Here is a 23,639-nt window from a genome sequence, read left to right on the forward strand (position 1 = left end):
CAACAAAAAGTAATAATATAGATAGTGACCAAAGAATAATGATAATAAAAAGAAGAACAATAACTATTAAAAAAAGCCAGACTCATAACAAAAAAGAAAAAAGTGAATGAGCTGACATGAGAGATAATGAATGAATTAGATAACACAACGTTTAAAGATCGGATTCTGACCGTTAAACGTTGTGTTATCTCATTTATTCGTTCTGAGAAGAGTGATAGAAAAAAAAAAAGAAAAAAAAAGATATAATTAAATATTATGATGAGACAAAAAAATACGAAATCACTTAAATAATAGTAACAAATGTAAAACGTTGCAATAATAAAAATAATTAGCAACAACACCACAAAGATTAAAAAAATAAAAAAATAAAAAATGCGCGACAATATTAACAATACACGTATGAACACGTCAATATAAACTATGTACAAAATTACACTACATTATAAAAAAAATAGAAATTCACGACAATATAAAAAATACACAATAATACACGACAATATAACACGGCTTTAATTTTTGACCAAAAATCTTTCAGCGCGAATTGTTCTCTCGACTATTAAAAGAGTAGGTACAAACGGCGGGGCGGAGCGGATCAGCGGGGCGGATAATTTAAACGGTACAAACGGCGGGGCGGATCATTTACACGTTAATAAAGCGAGTCATATTTCATTAAATGAACAAAAAAAAAATGATTCAGATGTAGTTTAATGTCATTAAAAAATATAATATTTAGAAAGTATTTGCATATTATAATTAGATTGAACGACAAAAAAAACTATATAATTTTATAATATTTTATAAATTTTGTAAACTCAAAAAACAAAGTGACCCGCCAATTTATATCAAGTGATCCGCACATTTAACTTAAATGATCTGCCTAATATTTTAATTATTTGAATCAAAGTCTATAATTTTTAATGGTTATTTTGCCAAAAACAACGTGATTCGCCACTTTATATCAAGTGATCCGCCTAATATTCTGATGGCTTAAATCGAACTCTATAAGTTTTAATAATTTTATATTAATTGATACGCCTAATATTTTGATTGTTTGAATCAAACTCCTTTAATTTTAATAATTATTCCACAGAAAAACAACGTGATCCGCCAAATTTTATAAAGTAATCCACCAAATTTTATGAAGTGATCCGCCTAATATTTTGATGGTTTGAATCAAGCTCTATATATTTTAATGGTTGTTCTACAAAAAAACAACATGATCCGCCAATTTATATCAAGTAATCTGCCAAATTTTATGAAATGATCCGCCTAATATTTTGATTGTGAGAATCAAACTCCTTTAATTTTAATAATTATTCTACAGAAAAACAACGTGATCCGCCAAATTTTATAAAGTAATCCGCCAAATTTTATGAAGTGATCCGCCTAATATTTTGATGGTTTGAATCAAACTCTATAAATTTTAATGATTGTATTACCAAAAAACAACGTAGTCCGCCAATTTATATCAAGTAATCCGCCTAATATTTTGATTATTTAAATCAAGCTCTATAAATTCTAATGGTTGTTCTACAAAAAAACAACATGATCCGCCAATTTATATCAAGTAATCTGCCAAATTTTATGAAATGATCCGCCTAATATTTTGATTGTGAGAATCAAACTCCTTTAATTTTAATAATTATTCTACAGAAAAACAACGTGATCCGCCAAATTTTATAAAGTAATCCGCCAAATTTTATGAAGTGATCCGCCTAATATTTTGATGGTTTGAATCAAACTCTATAAATTTTAATGATTGTATTACCAAAAAACAACGTAGTCCGCCAATTTATATCAAGTAATCCGCCTAATATTTTGATTATTTAAATCAAGCTCTATAAATTCTAATGGTTGTTCTACAAAAAAACAACATGATCCGCCAATTTATATCAAGTAATCCGCCAAATTTTATGAAATGATCCGCCTAATATTTTGATTGTGAGAATCAAACTCCTTTAATTTTAATGATTGTTCTACCAAAAAACAACGTGATCCGCCAATTTATACTTATTGATCCGCCTAATATTTTCATTGTTTAAATTAAACTCTATAAATTTTAATGGTTGCTCTACAAAAAAACAACATGATCCACCAATTTATATCAAGCGATCCGCCAAACTTTATGAAGTGATCCGCCTAATATTTTGATTGTTTGAATCAAGTTCTATAAATTTTAATGGTTTTCCACAAAAAAACAAAGTGATCCGCCAATTTATATTAAGTGATCCGCGTAATATTTTGATTGTTTGAATCAAACTCATTTAATTTTAATGATTGTTTTACCAAGAAACAACATCATCCGCCAATTTATACTTATTAATCTGCCTAATATTTTCATTGTTTGAATCAGATTCTATAAATTTTAATTTTTATAATATTTGTTCTACGAAAAAGCAACGTGAGCCGCCAATTTGAATAAAGTGATCCGCCAAGTTTTATGAAGTGATCCACTTAATATTTTAATTGTTTGAATCAAATTCTAACTCTGATTTTATTTATTAATATATATGATTAATTGTTTGAATCAAAATCTAACTCTGTTTTAAATTTTAATGGTTGTTCTACAAAAAAACAACATGATCCGCCAATTTATATCAAGTGATCCGCCAAATTTTATGAAATAATCCGCCTAATATTTTGATTGTTTGAATCATTTCTATAAATTTTATGAAGTAATCCGCCTAATATTTTGATTGTTTGAATCATTTCTATAAATCAATTCTATAAATTTTAATGATTATTCCACCAAATAACAACGTGATCCGCCAATTTATATTAATTGATCCGCCTAATATTTTCATTGTTTGAATCAGATTCTATAAATTTTAATTTTTATAATATTATTAATTTTTATAACTTGAATCAGATTCTATAAATTTTAATGGTTGTTCTTCAAAAAAACTAAGTGATCCGCCAATTCATATAAAGTGATCCGCCAAATTTTATGAAGTGATCCGCCTAATATTTTGATTGTTTGAATCAAACTCATTTACTTTTAATGATTGTTCTACAAAAAAACGTGAGCCGCCAGTTTGAATAGAGTGATCCACCAAATTTTATGAAGTGATCTGCCTAATATTTTGATTGTTTGAATCAAACTCTATGAAGTTTAATGATTGTTCTACAAAAAAAAAAAAAAAAAAAAAAACGTGATTCGCCGATTTATATCAGGTGATCCGTCAAGGCCAATTTTCAATTTTAAACAATGAGGTGGCATACCTGAAAGAGTTAAGCTGTTCAAAAACTCAACAGGAAAGTTATTTCTTTCATTAAGATCATCAGTATCAATTTGATCAGCACTTTAATAAATTTTGACCTCACCCGGCAAACATTCAAGCACTTCTTCATTGATTGATAATGTAGACTTAATGTTTATTGCTTAAAAACAAAATGTTACTTGACAATACAAAAAAAAAACGCAATGTATTAAAACCGTGTAGAAATAACATCATAGTTTACCTTTTATAAATATTACCCGTAAACAAAATTATTTTGATTTGGATTTCATGTCACAAACTGTTAGAATATGATCAATAAAGTAAATTTCAAATTTTGATAATTTACTAAATTTAAACCATACTTCATCAGTAGGCAAACTAAACCAAAGTAATGATGCAAGGTAGAAGAATGCGGAAGAACTAAAGAAATAAAAAAAATAATATTATAAAAAGTAGATTTGTAAAATTGATACATGACATGATAAAATATATAACCAGTGAAATATATTTTTACCAGCTTCGGATGACTAAAGCAAATAACTGATATATATATATATATATATATATATATATATATATATATATATATAAATATATATATATATGTTTGCATACATAAATAAATAATTATATATTTATAAGTTTAAAGATAAATAGGACAAGTATATTTATTAAAATTAATATCAGAGCTCCAGGTTATAACTCCTAGTGACCTTATAGTTTTGCCAGGGTCGCTAAACCTTCATAATTAGCTAGGACTTTGATCACTTATTTAATCAAGTTAGATATTAAGATAAATCACATTGATGAAATGTGATTTATGAAACATATAACCCAAAATGTCAAAAATGATTAGAATTTATACTTGATTATATATTTTTAACAACTAGCATTGTACTCGGAGATCCCAACTATTAAATATTTATTTAAATTTTTACTCCATTAATCCAGATTTTATTTAGACCGCCTCATGTTTAATAATATTGTACATTCAACTCCAATGCTGCGTTAACAGCTAGTGTGACAACACATTGTTGAAGAAGGACAGGTGCAGTTTTCCTTTGGATAAAGCTTCACAACATGCGCATTTCCGTCAGGTGCAGAGACTTCAAAAACTTTAAGGCTTGGAATATGTACAATATTAAATGTGTTAGAAAGCACACATATTGATGGAGGTATGAGTTCCTGCATTGGTATATTGGCAGCTGCTTGCAGCTCGGCAATAACAAGCTCTGGACTCTCTACTTTTGGTATGTCATCTGTGTTATCTAAAACATTTAAATTTTCAATTTAAAACATCATTATTAACTTGTGAGTATATCACACATTTGTAAATATTTAATAAATAATTATAAAATCAAAGGAAAAAAATAATGTTTTAAACAAACAAGTTGTTATATATTATATGCGACATACTGATTGGGAGACTGCTATCAATGCACAGTGGGCCAGAATGCACTTTTACTGGACAAAATTCATAACTAATTTAATATTAGAGCTATATTCACTAAAATTAGTATGAGTACTAATATGATGTCTGCGCTTTTTATGAAGGTAATATTTTTTTATTTCGTTGCTATGGATACCTTTATTTTGCTTAGCAACAACCTACTTTTGTTATCTGCAGATATTTTATAAGTGCTATATTCACTAAATTTGGCATGAGTACCAATATGAGATCACACTTCTTACAAAAGTGATAATTTTTTAAATTTAGTTGTTATGGATACTTATATTGCTTAGTTACCGGATACTTTCCTTAGTTACAAAGTGGTAAATTGATATTTGAATATCTTATCGGATTTTTGACCCACCTATATTGAATAAAAATTGAGTATTTAGGTAAATACAGTTTTAGGAATAATAAAAGCAAAAAATAGTGCAAGAAAACGTTATCAATTTTAAATTACATCAAAAAATTATAAAACAATAATATCGTTTGAAGATTGTTTAAGTAATTGTAAAACATCTGAAGGAAATGCTTTATGATTTGTTTGGTGTGAAGTTGATTTACGCAATGATGAAATAACAGGATCACTGGAAACTAGGAGTCTATTGGTAAGATCAGTATTTGTTGCTTTTCTGGATGTTTTTCGGCTGAAATTTTCGCGATAAGATTTAAAGTCTTTATTTCTAGCCTCTTGAGCTTCCTCTGACATAAGTCCGATGGGTAATGTAAGGCTTTTAATTATGTCATGTCCATGTATCAATACTTTGTGAACTGATTGAGCCATGTAATACCATGGATAAAGGGACACATATAGTCTAAAAGTGTCAAAACAATAATCCTTGAACTTTAAGCAGTCTATTTCATATCCTGAAGAGAGCGTTACCAAGATAATGTAAAATCTGAATATAAGGTTTTGGTCAATACCCAGAATTTCAGCTGTTTGTTCATATGCTGCAAAAGCACGCCTTGAGGTATTGCCATCATTACTTGTTCCAGAACCACCACTTTTAGGGAAATCAACAACAAGTCCCATTTTGTTCATAAAATCAGTCTGAATCTTTTGTTTAGCTACAGAGACCTTTTCTTTGTGTTCTTTAGATCTTGCTTGCCACTTTCTTGTTTCTTTTTTATATGCAATGTGCAATAACATCTCAAAAAATCGAATCCATGCATGAAGACTGGAAAGACCATATTTGAACTCTCTGTTAGTATAATCTATATTAAGGATATCAAGACTATTCATATTTTTTGGAGAGACACCACACACTGAACAGCATTGGTATGAGTTATTTTTTTCAGATAATATTGTTTGAACCTTCCCATCAATCATTGTAAGTTCAATAATACAATTCACTTCAATAGAAGATCCGCAAACCTCTAATAAAATCATACCCAAGCTTTCTATCTCACTTTTAATGTACTGATCTTCTTCAATCACAGATTCCTTGGATTCCATTTTGTATGCAAATCTTATGGGTCTACAATAGGCTGTGGAGGACGACTTTTGATTTCTCCAAATAGGCACCTTTTCGTTGCTGTTGTTAAATCCAGTCAAATCCAATGGGACAAGACAAGTAATAAATAATGATTCTTCACGCTTTAAATCTCTGTTAATGTCGGGTTCTGATAAAACTTGTTTATAAATGCTTTGGCCAGTAGCACCATCAAAACCAGCCTTACACGTTAGTGTCATTGTTTTTATTGCTTTGTCGTTCAATATCAAGTGCCTTAGCACAGGTTCTGAACTGCACAGATTCTTTGCAAAGTATGAGTCATTAAATCTTTTAAAGGAACTGAAGCTGAATAGTCCTCCACTGTTATGTTTGCAGGATAACATTTCAATTTTGCATCTCTGACATCATTGTAAGCGGGGTAGATGTTATATTCTTTCTCCAAGGCTCCGCTTCTAATCAATTGATAGGAAGCTTTTGTCAGACTTGCATCAATTATTAAAGCCAGTGCTTCGTCTGCTGAATATTTAGTTGCTTTATCTGTATTTGATATATTTAAAACATTCTTGGCAGCAATAACAACAGATTCATCTCTAAATTTTTTATTAGCAGCAAAAAATAATTCATTGGATGAATGAGATTCAATTAAACAAGATACACGCCGTTTTTTAGTTTTATTAGAACTATTATCAAATGCAACTGGTTTTCGACCACGTCTACTTGCAGTTGGTTCATTGTCTTTTTTTCTGACAATTAAATATTCATTAAGCCAGTTCACAAACTTCTTTTCAAAATTTTTCACAGTATAGTTTGCAGATTTCCACTTTTTTTTATACAAGTAAACAAATCGTTGAACAGCATGTCTAAAATCAACGTCTTTAAAATCAGCAAATTTTGGCTGAATAAATTTTAATATATCTTCAGTAATATTTTGTTTTGAAATACTAAGATTGTTTTTTTGGAGAAAATTATGAATGTCTAAGTTTAACAAAACCATATCTAAATAATTATTGTAACAAGTGTTTTGTATTTAAAAGTAAAATGTTATAATATATATGCCGCCTGGACTACTAATACTTGTTAGTAATTAAGTTACTACAAGTGTTAGTAATTAAAATTAAAAGTAATTAAATTACTGTCAGTGTTAGTAATAAAATTACTAACAACTACCGAAAATATGTTGTTGCTATGTTATGCAAAGTAAGGTATCCATAGTAACCAAAAAAAGTTAACCTCATAAGAATTCTGAATCTCATTTTAATACATACCCCCAATATTGTGTATTTAGCGCAAGTAAAATACTGTTAAAACAACGTTAATGTAAAAATGAGTTGTTGCTATGCAAAATTTAGTACCATAGCAACCAAGTTAAAACATACATAAAATCTGAACGGGGATTTAAGGGGACGAGCAATCAATTAAAACTCGATTGAAGCATCATATAGCTCAAATAAATATAAGACAACACATGGCAAATTGTGGTAATTATTAGTTATTGTGCGTCAAAAAATAAGTTTCTTAAGAAATTTTTTTTTTTAATCTGTGATTTTCAAAGTATAACTGAGATAACATGCTATGACAAATTTATTTCACACATTGGTTTTTCTAATCTCTAAATACTCTAGAATAACATGTACTAATTTTTTGTTTCAAAAACGTAGATGTAATTGAAATATAACACAACGTTGATGTCACCGTTAATTACTTATTTATAATTTTTTATTTTTTTTATTTTATCTCAATATTCAAATGCTTAGAGTCCTGGTAACTAAGGGATTTAATATAAATAAATTACCAATAGATTTCTCCTAATATATGTAGATACTAAAATTAAATAGGTTTTCAAGATTAGACAACTAAAATTTTTCCCATTTTGTCCACCTACTGGCCCACTGTGCAATGAGATACCAGATTCCATTTTGGTAATACTTTTTTTATTGCTTTGCTAATCCCACTCTCACTGTCTGTTACAGTCCCAACCTGATTTAGAACTGGTAATTTTTTTTTTTTGATTTGAAGAAATTTTTTTGCACAGTACCAAACTTCCTGTCATGTAAAACAAATGCTACAGGCATGCAAGGCTTCTCAACAAAATAACTTATTTTAGCCACTAGAATGGATAAATAAAAATCTCCTAAATTAAATGTTGTATCATATAAAAATTTTTTTTTGAGAGCACATGACAAGTTGACTGATTAAATTTTGAATTCCAAACAAAACCGACAAGTCAGTATAAGTGGATATGGACCACATAAAGCCTGCAATCATATATGCCAGCTCATGTAAAGTTAAAAAAGATTCAGTGCCTAGTTTCATACTAGCCACTTTTACACTACACACGTAAACTGTCTTGAATTTCTTAGTTAAAATTGGACCTGGCTACCCTTGCGATCGAGAAGGTCTTTGTAACTGTGGGAATCAGCAATAGCATCTCGCACAGAAGAAACTGTTAGTAAGAGCTTGATTGGTTTTCTGGAATTACCTGAAATATATATACATGAACACACACACACATATATATAAACATATATGTATATATATGTGTGTGCACACTGGCGTATGAAGCATAAAACAGGTAAGGGGGGGGGAGGGACAAACCAGGTAAAGTTTAGAATAAAAAAGAGAGGGGGCTACACTACATGAATTTTAATTAAAAATATTTTTATTTAAAATTTTTATTAAATGTAGGTTTTATTTAGTAGTAAACTTATGTAAAACTTTTAAAATAAAAATAAAAACCATTATTAAAATGCAAGATATATTTACCATGAGGAACTAAAACTGCAAGGTCGTGGTAACCGATGTAATGGATAACAACAAGATCTGTACGACTTAGATCATAGTAGACAAATTTCTGGATATCATTTATTACATATCATTCCCGTAGGTGTAACTGTGGTAAATGGGTCCCTGTGTAAAGTGGCAAACCCCGAGGAACTTTACTGGACCCATTTTGCTTCCACCAATACCCATCTGCCTGCCAATCGTCTAAAAATAATATATATAAACATATATAAACATACATATATATATATATATATATATATATATATATATATATATATATATATATATATATATATATATATATATATATATATATATATATATATATATATATTTATATACACACACATATACACACACACACATATACATTGCATATACAATAAACAACTACAATATTAACATGCAACATCACTTGGCAACAAATAAGGAGAAATTAAACTTTTGTGTGAATTAAAAAGAGCAAGTGTAGCCAGAATCACCAAAACATGGTTTAACAACTTATCAATTGTACAGTTAGAAGGTTCCACAGCAGGGATGCGGAGTCCCAAAAAGGACTCCGGATTTGAAAGTCACAATAAGATTACTTTATCCTTGTTTTTGGTATACAGAAGCTCTAAAATTATAAATAAGTTTATGGAGTACTAATAGGAAAAAAAATTAAGACTTTTAGGTTAGAGAAACAACCGTTTTTTGAACCCTGAGTCCTTAAGTAAAATCTAACTTCATTTTCAACAATAAACACAAATTTATTGCTACCTAGGTAGTAATTACTCTGTGTTTATTGTTAAATCAACAATGTTATTGTAATAATGTTATAAACTTTTTGTCGGGTAATTATACTAATTTAAGGTCCTCAAAAGTAAGATTTGATCCTAGTAGATGACTCATTGAGTATGTTACTGTTCATAAATATAGGAAGAGCTAGATTTTTGTAATAAAGATTCGCTGAAAAAATTTAGTCTCATCTGAGTTAGAGATGATTCTCTTTTAAAAAAAAGAATAAAATATTATAATTTTATTTTCATTGCAAAATCATATGTTTAATTTTATAAAAAGCTCTAAAATGAGTGAGACATATTTTCAAAGTTAATGAAAGGGCATTGGCACTCACATTTAAAAATCATAACAAAGATACTTTTAAATAGCATGTATAAAGGTCATTTAAAAATCTGCAGATTTTTTTAATATTATGTCTTACATTGGCTTAATATAAAAAAGACATAAGCATGTAAGTTTGCTATGGAGCCATTTTACAATAATAAATAAATCTTCAAATAAATTATAATTAGCCATTCCAGACGATTTTTTTATAATCTAAAAAAACATATATAATTTATATCATCGTATAGAGCTTGACCTGACTTAAAAAATGAGGGGTCATTCGACCTTTGAAGTTAAGCGGATCCAAAGTTATTGAATTTTTTGTAGTGCAAAAATTGATGATTTTTTGACGAAAGGTATAGGGCTTAAGTATGGAAAATTTGCAGTGTTATGGCACCGAAAAAGAGAGTATTTTTGGATCATATTGACTTTTGAATAACTTTTGAACCGTTATTACATTCGACTTGAAATTTTCCATAATGATTCAACAACTATAAGAAAAGAAAATACAAAAAAAAATTTTTTAAATTCTGTCGGGATTGCCCAGAACTGTCTATTTTACAGACTGAGGGTTTTTACTTATTTACTTAGTTTTGGTGTCATATTAACTCTTGAATAACTCTTGAACCGTTATTACATTTGACTTGAAATTTTCCATGTTGATTCACCAACTATAAGAAAATAAAATACCAAAATATTTTTATTTAACTCAGTCGGGATAGTCCAGATTTGTCTATTTTACAGACTGTGGGTTTTAACTTATTTACTTAGTTTTGGTGTCATATTAACTTTAGAATAACTTTTTAACCATTATTACATTTGACTTTAAATTTTCAATAGTGATCCAACAACTATAAGAAAATAAAATACCCCAAAATTTTTTTGTTCAACTGACGAGATTTACCAGAATCATCTATTTTACAGACTGAGGGTTTTCACTTATTTACTTAGTTTTAGAAAATAAAATTTGGGGTTATATTATAATAACACTATACAAATGTGCATAAAGGAACCATGGAATCCAAATAGTACATCATTTTGAAATCATTGTATAATTTACAGACCGGTCAGTAAATTACTGCAAAAGGGCTACACAAACCAACTGGGCATACCGACTTTGAATATATTTGATATTTTTCAACCGTTATTAAATTTGATTCGAAATTTTTCATAATGGTCCCATTTTTATTCATCTGACGAGATTAACCAGAATCATCTATTTTACAGACTGATGGTTTTCACTTATTTACTTAGTTTTGGAAAATAAAATTTGGGGTTTTATTATAATTACACCATACAAATATGCATAAAGGAATCATGGAATCCAAATCATACATCATTTTGAAATTATTGTATAATTTACAGACCGGTCAGTAAATTACTACAAAAGGGCATTAAAATCTGTCGAAATTATTCAGAATAACCTATTTAACAAACAGAAGTTTCTTCAATAAAGTTAAAATTTAATTTTTAATGAAAATAACTTACAGCAAACGAACTTTCTGAAATTTGGAGTACTTACAACTGCAATAGGCAGGTATAACAGCAGAAATTATATCTAAAAATGTAAAAATATTATTATTAGAAACACAGATACACAATAACGTGTTAAAAATATTTTGTTAATTCATTTTAGAAATATATAAATTAAAAACATTTAAAACTAAATAAGTATAAAATAAGAAACTTACTCTTTAAGATTGCTTATGTGAACCTATGAAAACGCCTAAGATAAAAAAAAATGAAAATAACATAGAAAAATGTTTTTATTCTAAAACTTATTTCTTGGCTTTTAGTGAATGATTGGAAGTAGCAAGTTTCAGTAACGAAACAAACTAATAATCATTTTTAACAATAGACACCATCGAGAAGGTAAGCCAAGTTGTCTATCAACACAAAACATCACAACAATAACATCACAATCACAAAACACACAGACCCTGTGGCACTAAACGCTCCTAAGTCACACTTGTGTCACTAAGTAATGGGTTAACTTTTAACCAAAACTAGTGATCATCCTGAAAAGCTTAAAGGTGGCTCTATTTGCAGATGACATAAGAAACAAATGGATTTCAATCATCTTGTTTAAGAACTGACTTGCTAACTGTTGTTACAGAATGGTACTACATAGCATTACATAGAGGTGGTTAGGCAAATTCTACTGCTCTGGATCTCAAAGGCTTTTGATAAAGTCTGGCATTATGGACTTACCCATCTTTTTGCAATTTTTTAAGTTGTCTGTTAATTGTTATCTAGCTATATATGCAGTAGTGGTGTTGTGGTAAAACGCTCGCTTCATAAGCGAGAGGTTCCGAGTTCGATCCCTACCACGCCCCTGGTAGTACTGCGCTCAACTAGTTTCTCCGAGCAGCGGCCTTGTTCATCGAGGTTCGTGTTTCGGAGTTATAGAGTTGAGAGAGGGTTATAACCACTATTAAGTAGCCTCCTCATCTGTAGTGGCCTTCTTGGCCTTGAGGAGGTGAATAACAAAAAAAAAAAATATTTATATATATATATATATATATAAACTTCATCTAGGCTCTTCCAGTAACTTCCAACTTTAAAAGTAGTTACCTTCTGATGCTTGCTCTACCCCTACTTCTATCCACAATAGTAAAATTGTTCCCAATCAAATTACTGTTGTTGTACCTTCTGATTTAATTTTGAAAATTGCTAATGATGACTTTTCATGCTGTTACCCCAACTTCTATTGCATACATCCCTTTAGGAAATGGTTCTAAAAACTTTCTTATTAAAACGCAATTTAATCAAGTGAATCTTCCAGTTTCTAATTTGGATACTACCTATATTACTTGGTGATTTCACCTATCAAATAAAGACATTTTAATTTGTAACATGTAATTGACGTTTTTGAAGAAGGTAGATATATCTAATGGTCTAATTATAAGCAAGGGTTTTGAGTCTTTAATTAACAAACACTTATGCTCTCCTCTTGAATCTAATAACTTACTTTCTGATCATCACTATGGATTTCAATCGCCTCATTTTACAGCTGATACTACCATTTATTCCTGCCTTGATAAGAACGCAACACTCTCTGATTGCTTGAAGAAGGCATTTGAGCTTAAAAAGGATCTCACTTCTGCTACAGCATTAGGCTCACAGTGGCTGGTGAACTTTAACTCAAAGAAAACATAATTTTTTCAGCTAATCGTTATCTCCATAATCTAGATCTTCCTATATTTATTAACAGTAATGTACTCCATGAGTCATCTACCCTTCGTCTTCTAGGATTAGCTCTTACTTCCTATCTTTCTTGGAAACTGTATATCAAATCCATTGCAAAATTAGCATCTGCTAAGGTTGCATCTCTTTATTGAGCTCAACACTTTCTTACTCCGGATTTTATTCTTTATCTCTATAAATCTCAAATCCTTCCTAGTATGGAATACTGTTGCCCCATCTGGGGCGGATCTTCCAATAATGCCCTTTCTCTTTTAGTCAAGGTTCAAAAATGCATTGTAAACATAGTTGGACCTGCTCTTGCAGCCAACCTCCAACCATTATCACATCGTCGTAATGTTGCTTCTCTTTCTATTTTCCTCTTTTCTACAAATACTATAATGGGCACTGCTCTAAAGAGCTAGCGTCTCTTGTGCCATCTACTGAAATTCATTCTCGTGTTACTCGTCATTCAATTAAGTCTTATCCTTTTATTGTGACTGAAATTGTAATAAAGTTGCAAAGACAAATAAATTTCGAAAAAAAAATCAAAAAGAAAAGAGAAATGTTGTTAACAAAACCTCATATTAGAGGGTGACACAAGTTTATTAACAAAAATTAAAAATAAAAATAATTATAGAATACCAAGACCTGCCGCTGTAGCCAACCATTGTCGCACTGTCATAGTGTTGCTTCTCTTACTCTTTTCTACAAATACTATAAAGGGTGATGTTTTAAGGAGCTAGTGTCTCTTATGCCATCTGCTAAAATTCATTCTTTTATTACTTATCATTCAATTAGGTCTCATCCTTTTACTGTGACTGTCCCTAAGTGCTACAAAAATTCTTATTTGTGTGAGTAATCATTCAGCATCATTTTACTGTATATGTTCCTTCATGGTCTAAAAACTTTTTTTTTCTTTAACAAAACATAAATATACATATAATGACTTACGCGTGCATGAATGCTGTACCAGAGAACACAGACATACATACAATTCCAACAGAACATAGACATACATATAATGACTTACAGGTACATAAACAGAAACTTACATATATTGACTTACGGGTGCGTCAACACCGCTCCAAAGGTCCAACAGAACACAAACATACACATAATGACTAACTGGTACATAAACACATACATACATATAGTGACTTACGGGTGCGTCAACACCGCTCCAGAGGTCCAACAGAACACCAACATACACATAATGACTGACGGGTACATAAACACAAACATACATATAGTGACTTACGGGTGCGTCAACACCGCTCCAGAGGTCCAACAGAACACAAACATACGCATAATGACTGATGGGTACATAAACACAAACATATATATATTGACTTACGGGTGCGTCAACACCGCTCCAGAGGTCCAACAGAACACAAACATACACAAAATGACTGACGGGTACATAAACACAAACATACATATAGTGACTTACGGATGCGTCAACACCGCTCCAGAGGTCCAACAGAACACAAACATACACAAAATTACTGACGGGTACATAAACACAAACATACATATAATGACTGACGGGTACATAAACACAAACATACATATAATGACTTACGGGTGCATAAACACAAACATACAAATAATTACTAATCAGTAGATCAACACCGCTGTAGAGGTGAACAGAAGACAGGTATTCATATTATGACTTGTAGATGCACCTACAAAAATATACATATAATGACTCACAAATACCTAAACACAAGGATAGATATATTAATGGTACATCAGCGCAAAAATAGAAAACATAACTTACCAGTATGTTGTCATGGCTGCAGAGGTCCAACAGAAATCAAATATACATATAAAGAATTGTGGGTGCGCAAACACTGCTCCAGATGACCAAACAGATTACAAACATAAAGACATTAAATTGAATAATAATAATAGCAAATATAAATGCAATAAATTGAAGTTGAATTGACATTGCGTCAAAAACAATATTAACAACATTTTTGTTTTTTTCGAATTTCGCCCTCCACATAACCATCAGCCTTTCCCTCTATCACAACACATTTCATCCTCCACTCTTTGACTAACTCGATATCGTATTTATCCTCAAATCCGTCATATAGTATCTCAAACTCGCATTCATCATCAAATTCATTGTCATCTAAAACACTTACTACGAGCCCTGAATACCATACATCCTTTCCACCTTCATCTACCATTTTATGTTTAATTCTTTTTCCTAAAAACTTTGGAACCCCTCCCTTTGATGTGCCTGCTCTTATTATTTTTCTAGTTTCCATTAATAATCTAGTGTCACCCTCTAATCTGACCTTTTTTTTTAATGTTAACAACATTTCTTGTCTTTCATTATTCTGTCTGATGACTGAACATTTTATTGTATTTGCTCGTTGTTCTGGAGCATCTTTTAAAAACTTAAAAATTGATAGCAGGTTTGTTTTTAACGCCTCTATACCAAATTTTTTGTAATTTTCACCTTTTACCTTTTCTCCTAACTGTAGCCACTTTTCTGGAAATTTTTGCTGTAGTACTTTTTTTCGAAATTTAATTTGTCTTTGCAACTTCATTACAATTTCATTTTCAGTACCTAAGATTTGCTCAAAATCCTCTTTACACAAAATTAAACCACCATCCTTCCCAATTTCTGTTGTCAAAAACTCTTTTTCTTCGCTTGCCTTTTGCTCCTTTATTTCCTTTTCTAAGTTGCGCTTGTCCATCTCATCGATTTTGTACTGCAATATATTTGCTTTTTTTTCTCTGTACTTTCTGATATATCCTTTTCTATTTCGCCTTGCTAGTAAAACTAGCCTTGCCAATTCTTCCTGGGATTTCCCATATATCCAATCAGCTGTTTTGTTATTGTTAAACATGATGACACCAGCTGCAGCTACTGTTGTCATGTTAGGTTTCATTTTTAACCTGCGGTCATAAGAAGCAAAGCCACATTCAGACACAATGTTAGTACGCGGACAGTTTTGAGTTTCCTCAAGGACACCAACATCTGGATTGTGATATTTCCCTCCAGGCAATTGGTCTCTTAACTGACTCTGGATCATAACTGAACACGAACAACATATAACTTCAAGACATTCTTGTGTTAAGGCATCCAAAAGTGGGTCATTACAGTTAAAAAACAAACAATCAAACAATTCATCCTTAGTGAGATATTTGACATCAAAAAATGTAGAACCACTTAACATTATTGATGCATCAGAAGAACAACAAACAAAATAATTAAACATTTGCGACCAAACGGTATTTAAAGAAAAAATATGACCTTCTTCTTCAATAATACGAAAAAGAGGTCCTGATATCAGTTTATTAAAAATTCCCAGAGCTCTGGTTGAAGCATGAAAAATTATGTTGTCAATATCATGCCTAATTGATTCATGAAGGAAATTTGAACCATCAAGATTAAAAACAAATTCTTTAAGATGATCTTTATGAAAATACGTTGCTCCACCAAGTAAAAATATAATGTTAAACCGATGATGCAGAAATGAAACCATAAAATTTTTTGAAAACTTTTTACGCAAAAATGCCCTCCATTCATCAGCTTTCCCGTTCCGTTGATCGCCATGTCTATAGCTTGTAAGTTTTGAAAGTTCATACAAAATATCAAAGGTACGTGAGTTTTGAGAATTTATAAAACCACCATGAACACTACCTTCCTGCTCAACCACTTTTTCCCATTCTATGATTGCTTTTTCTGCATATATTCCTAAATTATGGATAACATGTAAGCCACAAAAAACATGATGCATTTGAGAAATTTTTAATTTTTCATTTAAAGGAAGTAGTTCATAGTTTTCAACAACAAAAGGCAAAATTGCTTCTCTCCAATGTTTAAATTGGCTAAAAAAACTTGAATTAACTATGGTGCGATCTGTCATCAAAGATTTGAATGAAAAAATAAGCTTCCGAAGATCATCCTCATAGTTTTCTTTTTCAGGAGAAAATATCTGAGACATATCAGTGAGTAAATTTTTTAGCTCTCCAAAATAAGATTGTGCCTCGCCTGAAAACATATCTTCTATCCCAAACGTGTAGCTTCCAGATGACGTTGTGACTTGAAAACTACCAATCTCTCTAAAATTATACTTTGTGCCATCTGTATGAAGAACATTGTGTGTACTATCCAATATAGCCTCTCTAACCTGTGCTTTTGATAAAAGGTTCATTTCACTAAAAAATTCAGCAGCCAAAGATTTTTTTGGAAGTGTGCCACATGAAATTCCAGCCATTTTTTGTAGTACAGTTCTGATAACTGATTCAACATTGTTAACAGAAACATTTTTACTTAAAAGGTCATAATATACAGAGCGAATTTCATCATTATATCTACCTCCTTCAAAAACATCAATTACATTTTTTTCAAAAAAGTTAACTCTTTCCTTCAGCTCTTCTGAAAGATTTTCAAAGTAATTTAAACTCTCCTTTAAGATTGAGTCATTCGCTTCATCAGATGTTTTCAAAACAGTGTTTTCAATTTTTTTCTTAAAATACCATGCCTTTTGTCTATCTGATTGTGAACGTTTTCTAGCCAAATCAATTTCTTTTTCTAATCTAAAATTTTTTTGCAACAATTGGTTAATCCTACAATCCTTTCTAACTTCTCTTTTGTTGACATTTCTGACATTATATTTTGACAAGATTGCTTGATATTTTCTTTTATATTCATTACATCTTTTATTAATTTGTCTGTTTTGTAATTTAAGATAATTAATTCTCTGTTTGTATTTTTTTATTTGATAGGCCAAATCACCTGATAATATAGGTAGTTTTTTATCTGAATTGGAAACTGGCAGATTCACTTCATTAACTTGCGCTTCAAGAAGAAAATTTTCAGAATCATTTCCTAAAGGGGTGTATACAATAGAGTTTGGGGTAACAGAACACAAAAAATCATCATTAGCAATTTGCAAGTTCAAATCAGAAGATACAGAAACAGTAATTTGATTTGGAACAATATCACTATTGTGGATAGAAGTTGGGGTAGAACAAGCATTAGAAGGTGACAAACCAACAACATCCGGAAAAGCACCAATAAAAGATAAAGCAGAGCTTAAAAAATACTTTCTTAAATCAAAATTTTTGGCACGATTTACTTTTGCAATAAAATCTTTTGACTTTTGAAGGCACTTGATCAGCATAACTCTAGATATAGGGTATTTAAACAAGGATGTAAAAAATACTGAAAGATTTGGCCATGTCAAGTTAAATTTATCTTTTTCTTTACAAATTTGTAAAAAATGGCGATTGGTTAAAACCAAATCTGGATTTTTGAGGGATACAATGCCTCCATTAATATTAAGATAATCCATAACAGTGTCAGATACTAAAATTAAAATTAAACTTAATTTAAGTGACATAAAGAAAAATAAGGGGTGGATTATTTTGGTTCTAATAAATTGAATTAATAAAATGAAAAAAATTTGTGCTACAGTATTCCTAATTTAAAATTTTGACTTACTTTCTTGACTTATAGATGGAGCAACCATTTTGGTGAGACTATTGTTAATGTCAACACCTAAAAAAAAAGGAATTAAAATAATTATTACAAGAGTTCATAGTATTTAATCAACAAACAAATAGAGGCAAATAAATATAAAAAGATATAATAAATTTCTTACACAACTCCATTTTCATAAGCTTTTGTTGAATACTATTTTCAGGTTTTTGTTTTGAAAAAAACAGTTTAAATAAGAGCAACCTGTAGTTAAAATAGTAAAAATCAAGATTTTAACTTTCTTGAAGAATGCAGACCTTTTACCTGGGAAAAAGGAAAAGATGTATTTTCATTTGATTAAAATTTTAAGAATTATACTTTCACTTTCAATTTAATTTTCATAATCTAACCAAAACAAACGCAAAAATCAAAACAGATAACGTCATTAAATACGCGAACAAAAGCATATATATATACACATAATTTATATATGCAAATCCTAAGTACCAATTCTTTAGGTAAACTTAAGTAAATACTTGTTTTAAATAGAGGAAAGGCTAAACTTGCAATTTCCACCTGGACGTTTTTCAAAAACACTTTTTTTTTATATAAATCAACCTTGAAGTTTTTAAACGCTGAGAACTAAAATTTTTTGTATAAATGTTAAAAAACGTCCAGATTCCATTAGATTCCCCGTCCTTTTCTTAATAAATATGGAAAGTTTCATAAAAATTAGATGTGTTTAAGATCTTAGGAATCCTTACCTTCAAAAGCTTCGTTTTAAAAAAACGTTCCCGCGGCAAGTTTTTTTATGAAAAGTGGTCTCAAGATATGGGTAATATATAAATGAAGCCACACAAAGCTTAATACTTTCTATATACGGTTGCAAAGAAATTGAGTAACACTAACTGATGCAAAAAACCTCAAGGCGCTAGCTTAACCATACAAAAAGATATAACAGAGCAAAGTTTATGAAAATTACGTGTTTTTTGTCAAACGTCAAATGTTTTTTGTTAAGCCGTGGAATCGCTATTATAATAGGAAAGACAATTTTTAGCTTCAAAAAAAATATTTATCAATATCTTCCTATACTGTAGCATAGCCTTAAGTAAAGGATAAACTATGTCTAAGTAAAGTTAGATTTAACTTTAAACATATTAAAAGAAATAAAAATATATAAAGTCTTGTAAACTACATGTAGGTCTACATTGTAGATTACAAGCATAATTTCTTTAAATGCGTTTAAAGTAGAGTTTAACTTTACTCAAGGCATAGTAATTGATTTCTACTAGTATAATCCGATAACATTATGCTATTTTAGTATACAAATATATTTACAAAATACAAATACTATAAAAGTATACTGAAATAATATACTCATCAAATGATCGTGCAATTATGCAATTTCATTAAGTAAAACGCTTTTATTTTTAAAACTGAACATAGTTAGCCTCTAAACTAAATCTTTTATTATTGCAGAACACGAAGACGTACCAAAACAGTGGTTAAACAAAAGTTTTCATACTGCTTTTTTCCGTTGCTATAGGCGTTGCCAAGGAAGGTACTCTATATCATACCTGCAAAATGCAAAATAGTTGATTAAAAATTAAAATTATTAAAAAAATAGTTATATCATTTTCAGCATTGTTAAATTTCTCAAAAATCAAACAATTTTTCTTGACATTAGAAGTTTTTAATTTTTTTTTTTTTAATTTTACACCTTTTATTTCCTGTGAAGCCACCTTAAAAACTGCCCTTTTTTTGTAATTAAGTAAATTAAAATGTTGAATTAATTAAAAGTTCGGATTCTGATTGCTTTTAATGTTTTTTTTCTACTTTTAATAAATAATGCAGAGTAGGCTATTGAAAGCATAGAGCACAATGGAAAACCAAGAAAGTAATTTTTTATAACAGTAGTAGTAGTTTCATTTATTTCGCCGTTAAGAATATATACAACGTACAAATATAACAAAAGGAAATGGCTGGAGCAAGAAGAAGGCATCAATTAGCCTTATCACCGAGCCCCATTACAATCGTATTTTTCGTAAGTCCGTAATATATTAAAAAATCTTTACAAAGAGTCAAGTATAAGAAGTTAAGAAACAAAAAAGTACTAAAAAATTAAAAGTTAACCTAGTTAAGAAAGATATGAAATCTATAAATATATATGTGTATATGCATACACACATACGCACATGACACATACACACATACATATATATACATGTTGCCTCGTATTGTCGTTTTTATAATAAAATGATTAAAACTCAACCCACATTTTAATAAAATAAATAAAATTCCATCCACAACAACATAAAATATATAAAAGTGTCAAAAGTAAAATAAATGTAAGATAATTTACAAAAAGATACTGCATGTTTAGATTAAATGAAACTAAACTTCAAGACTAAATATTCAAAAATAAAACATTTTTAAAGAAGTGTGATAAAGACATTGATATTCTTAATAATAATAGTTGATCCTCTTATTATTTTTAGTTTTTTGGTAGTTAACATGTTAAAGTTGTTTAAGTTAATGTATTATTATAAATTTATTTTGATAACTTCTAAAAAAGACTGGCAATATTTAGAATATTACAATCCATATTTACTAAATGATATTTTAAATTAGCTTTGAATTGCGGAAGTGTTTGTTTTTTATTATGAACAATCTGTTTAAAACTTTTCCATAAAAAAGGTCCCCGGTACTGAATAGAATAAGAACATAACTTTAGATAAAATTTTGGAGTTACAAAATTGTTTCCGGAAAATCTGGTGGGGTATTTATGGCTTATTTTACTAAAATACTGATTAAATATTGTTGGAGATAGTTCGTGTTTTATTTTATACATGAATTGTAAGACTAAATGTATATTAATTTTGTAGACGTTTAATGATCCAAGCTTCTTAGAAGTGACTCGCAAGGCATATTTCTTGTTGCTCCAAATACAATTTGGAGCAACAAGAAATGAGCAACGGCAAGCATGTTTTTGTTTTGAATAAATTTTTTTCAATTTTGTGTAATTTGTGCTTGCCCATACAATATTTCCGTAAGTTAAATAACTATGTTTAAAAGAAAAATATAAATATTTAAAGACCTAATGTTTAAGAATGGTTTTGCTTTATACAATTTTAATGCAACAACATCATTAAAAGAAGAAGAATCACCATCTCCTAATTTTAATGCTTATAATATTGCAATATTTCTTGAAAGTTTTCTTTCCAGAGGGCTTATATGAGTCTTCCAAGATGAATTTTTATCTAAAATAACACCTTAGAAATTTACAAATGTTTGTCTAGTAATATTTATTTTATTTATTTTCAGATCAGGTAATTTTAGGGGAAGATTATCCGTTTTATTTTGTTTATGAAATAGTAATAATGAAATAATAATAATATATACTTAGTAATAATGAAATAATAATAATATATACTTAGTTTTTGTTACGTTAAGCGATAGTTTATTACATGTAAACCATTCGTTTACTTAGTTTAACTCTTCATTAACCACTGTAAAAAGCGTTTTAATATCCCTATGTGAATAAAACAGGTTGGAGTCATCCGCGAATAAAATAAATTTAATAAGTTTGATGAAAAAGATAAATCATTTATTTAAAGTGAAAATAATAGCGGTCCCAAAAATCGAGCCTTGAGGAACTCCGCATGTCAATATATTTTTAGACGTTTTACCTGTTTCATATTGTATAAGCTGTTTTCTGCTAGATAGATATTCTTTGAACCAAAGTAAGTTATTGTTTTTTATTCCATAACGTTCAAGTTTTTTAAGAAGAATGACATGATTGACGGTGTCAAAGGCTTTAGACAGATCAATAAAAACTTCTAATGTCAAACAATCATCATTGAAGGCATTTGTTACATGAGTTACTAACTCGGTCAAAGCGTGATCGGTTGAGTGATTTTTTTTAAACCAAATTGCTTGTTGAACAATATGTTGTTTATCGTTAAGTAGCTGTTAAGCCTTTTATACATTATGCGTTTGAGTAACTTAGAAAAGCATGGCAGAACCGATATTGGCCCATAATTAGAAGAATTTGTGTCATCACCAGATTTAAAAATAGGTGAGACTCGTGCAATTTTTAGTTTTTCTGGAACAGTACCTGATTTAATAAAAAGATCAAAAATGTGGTATAAAGAGGATTATATAATATTAAAAACTGATTTTATAACATGCACGCTAATTTGATCAAAACCTGCACTAGTGTTGTTTTTAAGACTATCTATAGCTGATCGCAACTCATAAATATCTAGTTTAGATTCATCCATTACTTTATCATAGATTTTTAAATATAAATCATTTGAAGAAGAATTCTTTCAGCTAAGTTAGCCCCAATATTATGAAAGAAACTGTTCAAACTTTCACCAATTATTGCTTGATCGTATATAAATTTACCATCTACTATAATTTTTTAGGGCAGATTATTTTTTCATAATTTTTTGAATTGCCAATAATTTTTTTAATTACCTTTCACATCTTTTCAGTGTTTCCGTTAGTTTTTACTAACAACTTTGAGTAATAAAGTTTTTTGGAGTTTTTTTTAGTTTTTTCAAATATATTTTTATAATGTTTATAGTTTGTTTCATTTTTATATGTTTTATTTTTTAAGAACTTTTTATACAACTTTTTTTTTTCTTCGAGGATTTTAGTAGGCCCTTAGACATCCAAGGACATAGGAGTGACTTGGTATTTATAACAATTTTTTTCTCAGGAAACGCATTTTCATACTGATTTAAAAAAAGATGAAGAAATACTTCGTAGGCATTGTTTGCCTCACTTGATTTCAGTATAAGGTCTCGATCAATTTTATAATTTAAAAGGTCTTGGAGTTGTTGTAAGGAGTTTTCATTGATCTGCCTCATGTATATAATAGTTTTTGAAGGCTTATTGTTAATTGTGATATTTTTAGTAATTAGAAAAGTAACGAAATGATCTGATTAGTCTGTCTTAATTATACCAGTATAAATAGGGTTTTTATAAAA

General features: G+C 29.5%; 1 protein-coding gene across 10 annotated transcripts; it reads right to left on the reverse strand.

Annotated features, from left to right (window-relative positions):
* Window positions 1-10,197: 10,197 nt before the first annotated feature.
* On the reverse strand, window positions 10,198-19,471 carry LOC136084608 (uncharacterized). Of its 10 annotated transcripts, XM_065804913.1 has the most exons (8): window positions 19,407-19,471; window positions 18,827-18,966; window positions 18,667-18,723; window positions 14,980-18,531; window positions 14,782-14,884; window positions 11,705-11,739; window positions 11,502-11,571; window positions 10,198-10,226 (listed from the first exon to the last, which is right to left on the reverse strand). In XM_065804913.1, the coding sequence occupies exons 2-4, from the start codon at window positions 18,840-18,842 to the stop codon at window positions 15,167-15,169; spliced, it is 3,438 nt and encodes a 1,145-aa protein (XP_065660985.1). In that variant the 5' UTR covers window positions 18,843-18,966; window positions 19,407-19,471; the 3' UTR covers window positions 10,198-10,226; window positions 11,502-11,571; window positions 11,705-11,739; window positions 14,782-14,884; window positions 14,980-15,166. The 10 variants fall into 10 exon arrangements, with proteins under 10 accessions (XP_065660985.1, XP_065660987.1, XP_065660983.1 ...); XM_065804915.1 differs by lacking the exon at window positions 19,407-19,471 and having other exon boundaries at window positions 14,814-14,884; window positions 18,827-19,064; XM_065804911.1 differs by lacking the exon at window positions 19,407-19,471 and having other exon boundaries at window positions 18,827-19,064.
* Between the last annotated feature and the right edge of the window lie 4,168 nt (window positions 19,472-23,639).

This window comes from Hydra vulgaris, chromosome 09 (assembly GCF_038396675.1).
Source record: "Hydra vulgaris chromosome 09, alternate assembly HydraT2T_AEP".
NCBI classification, from domain to species: domain Eukaryota; kingdom Metazoa; phylum Cnidaria; class Hydrozoa; order Anthoathecata; family Hydridae; genus Hydra; species Hydra vulgaris.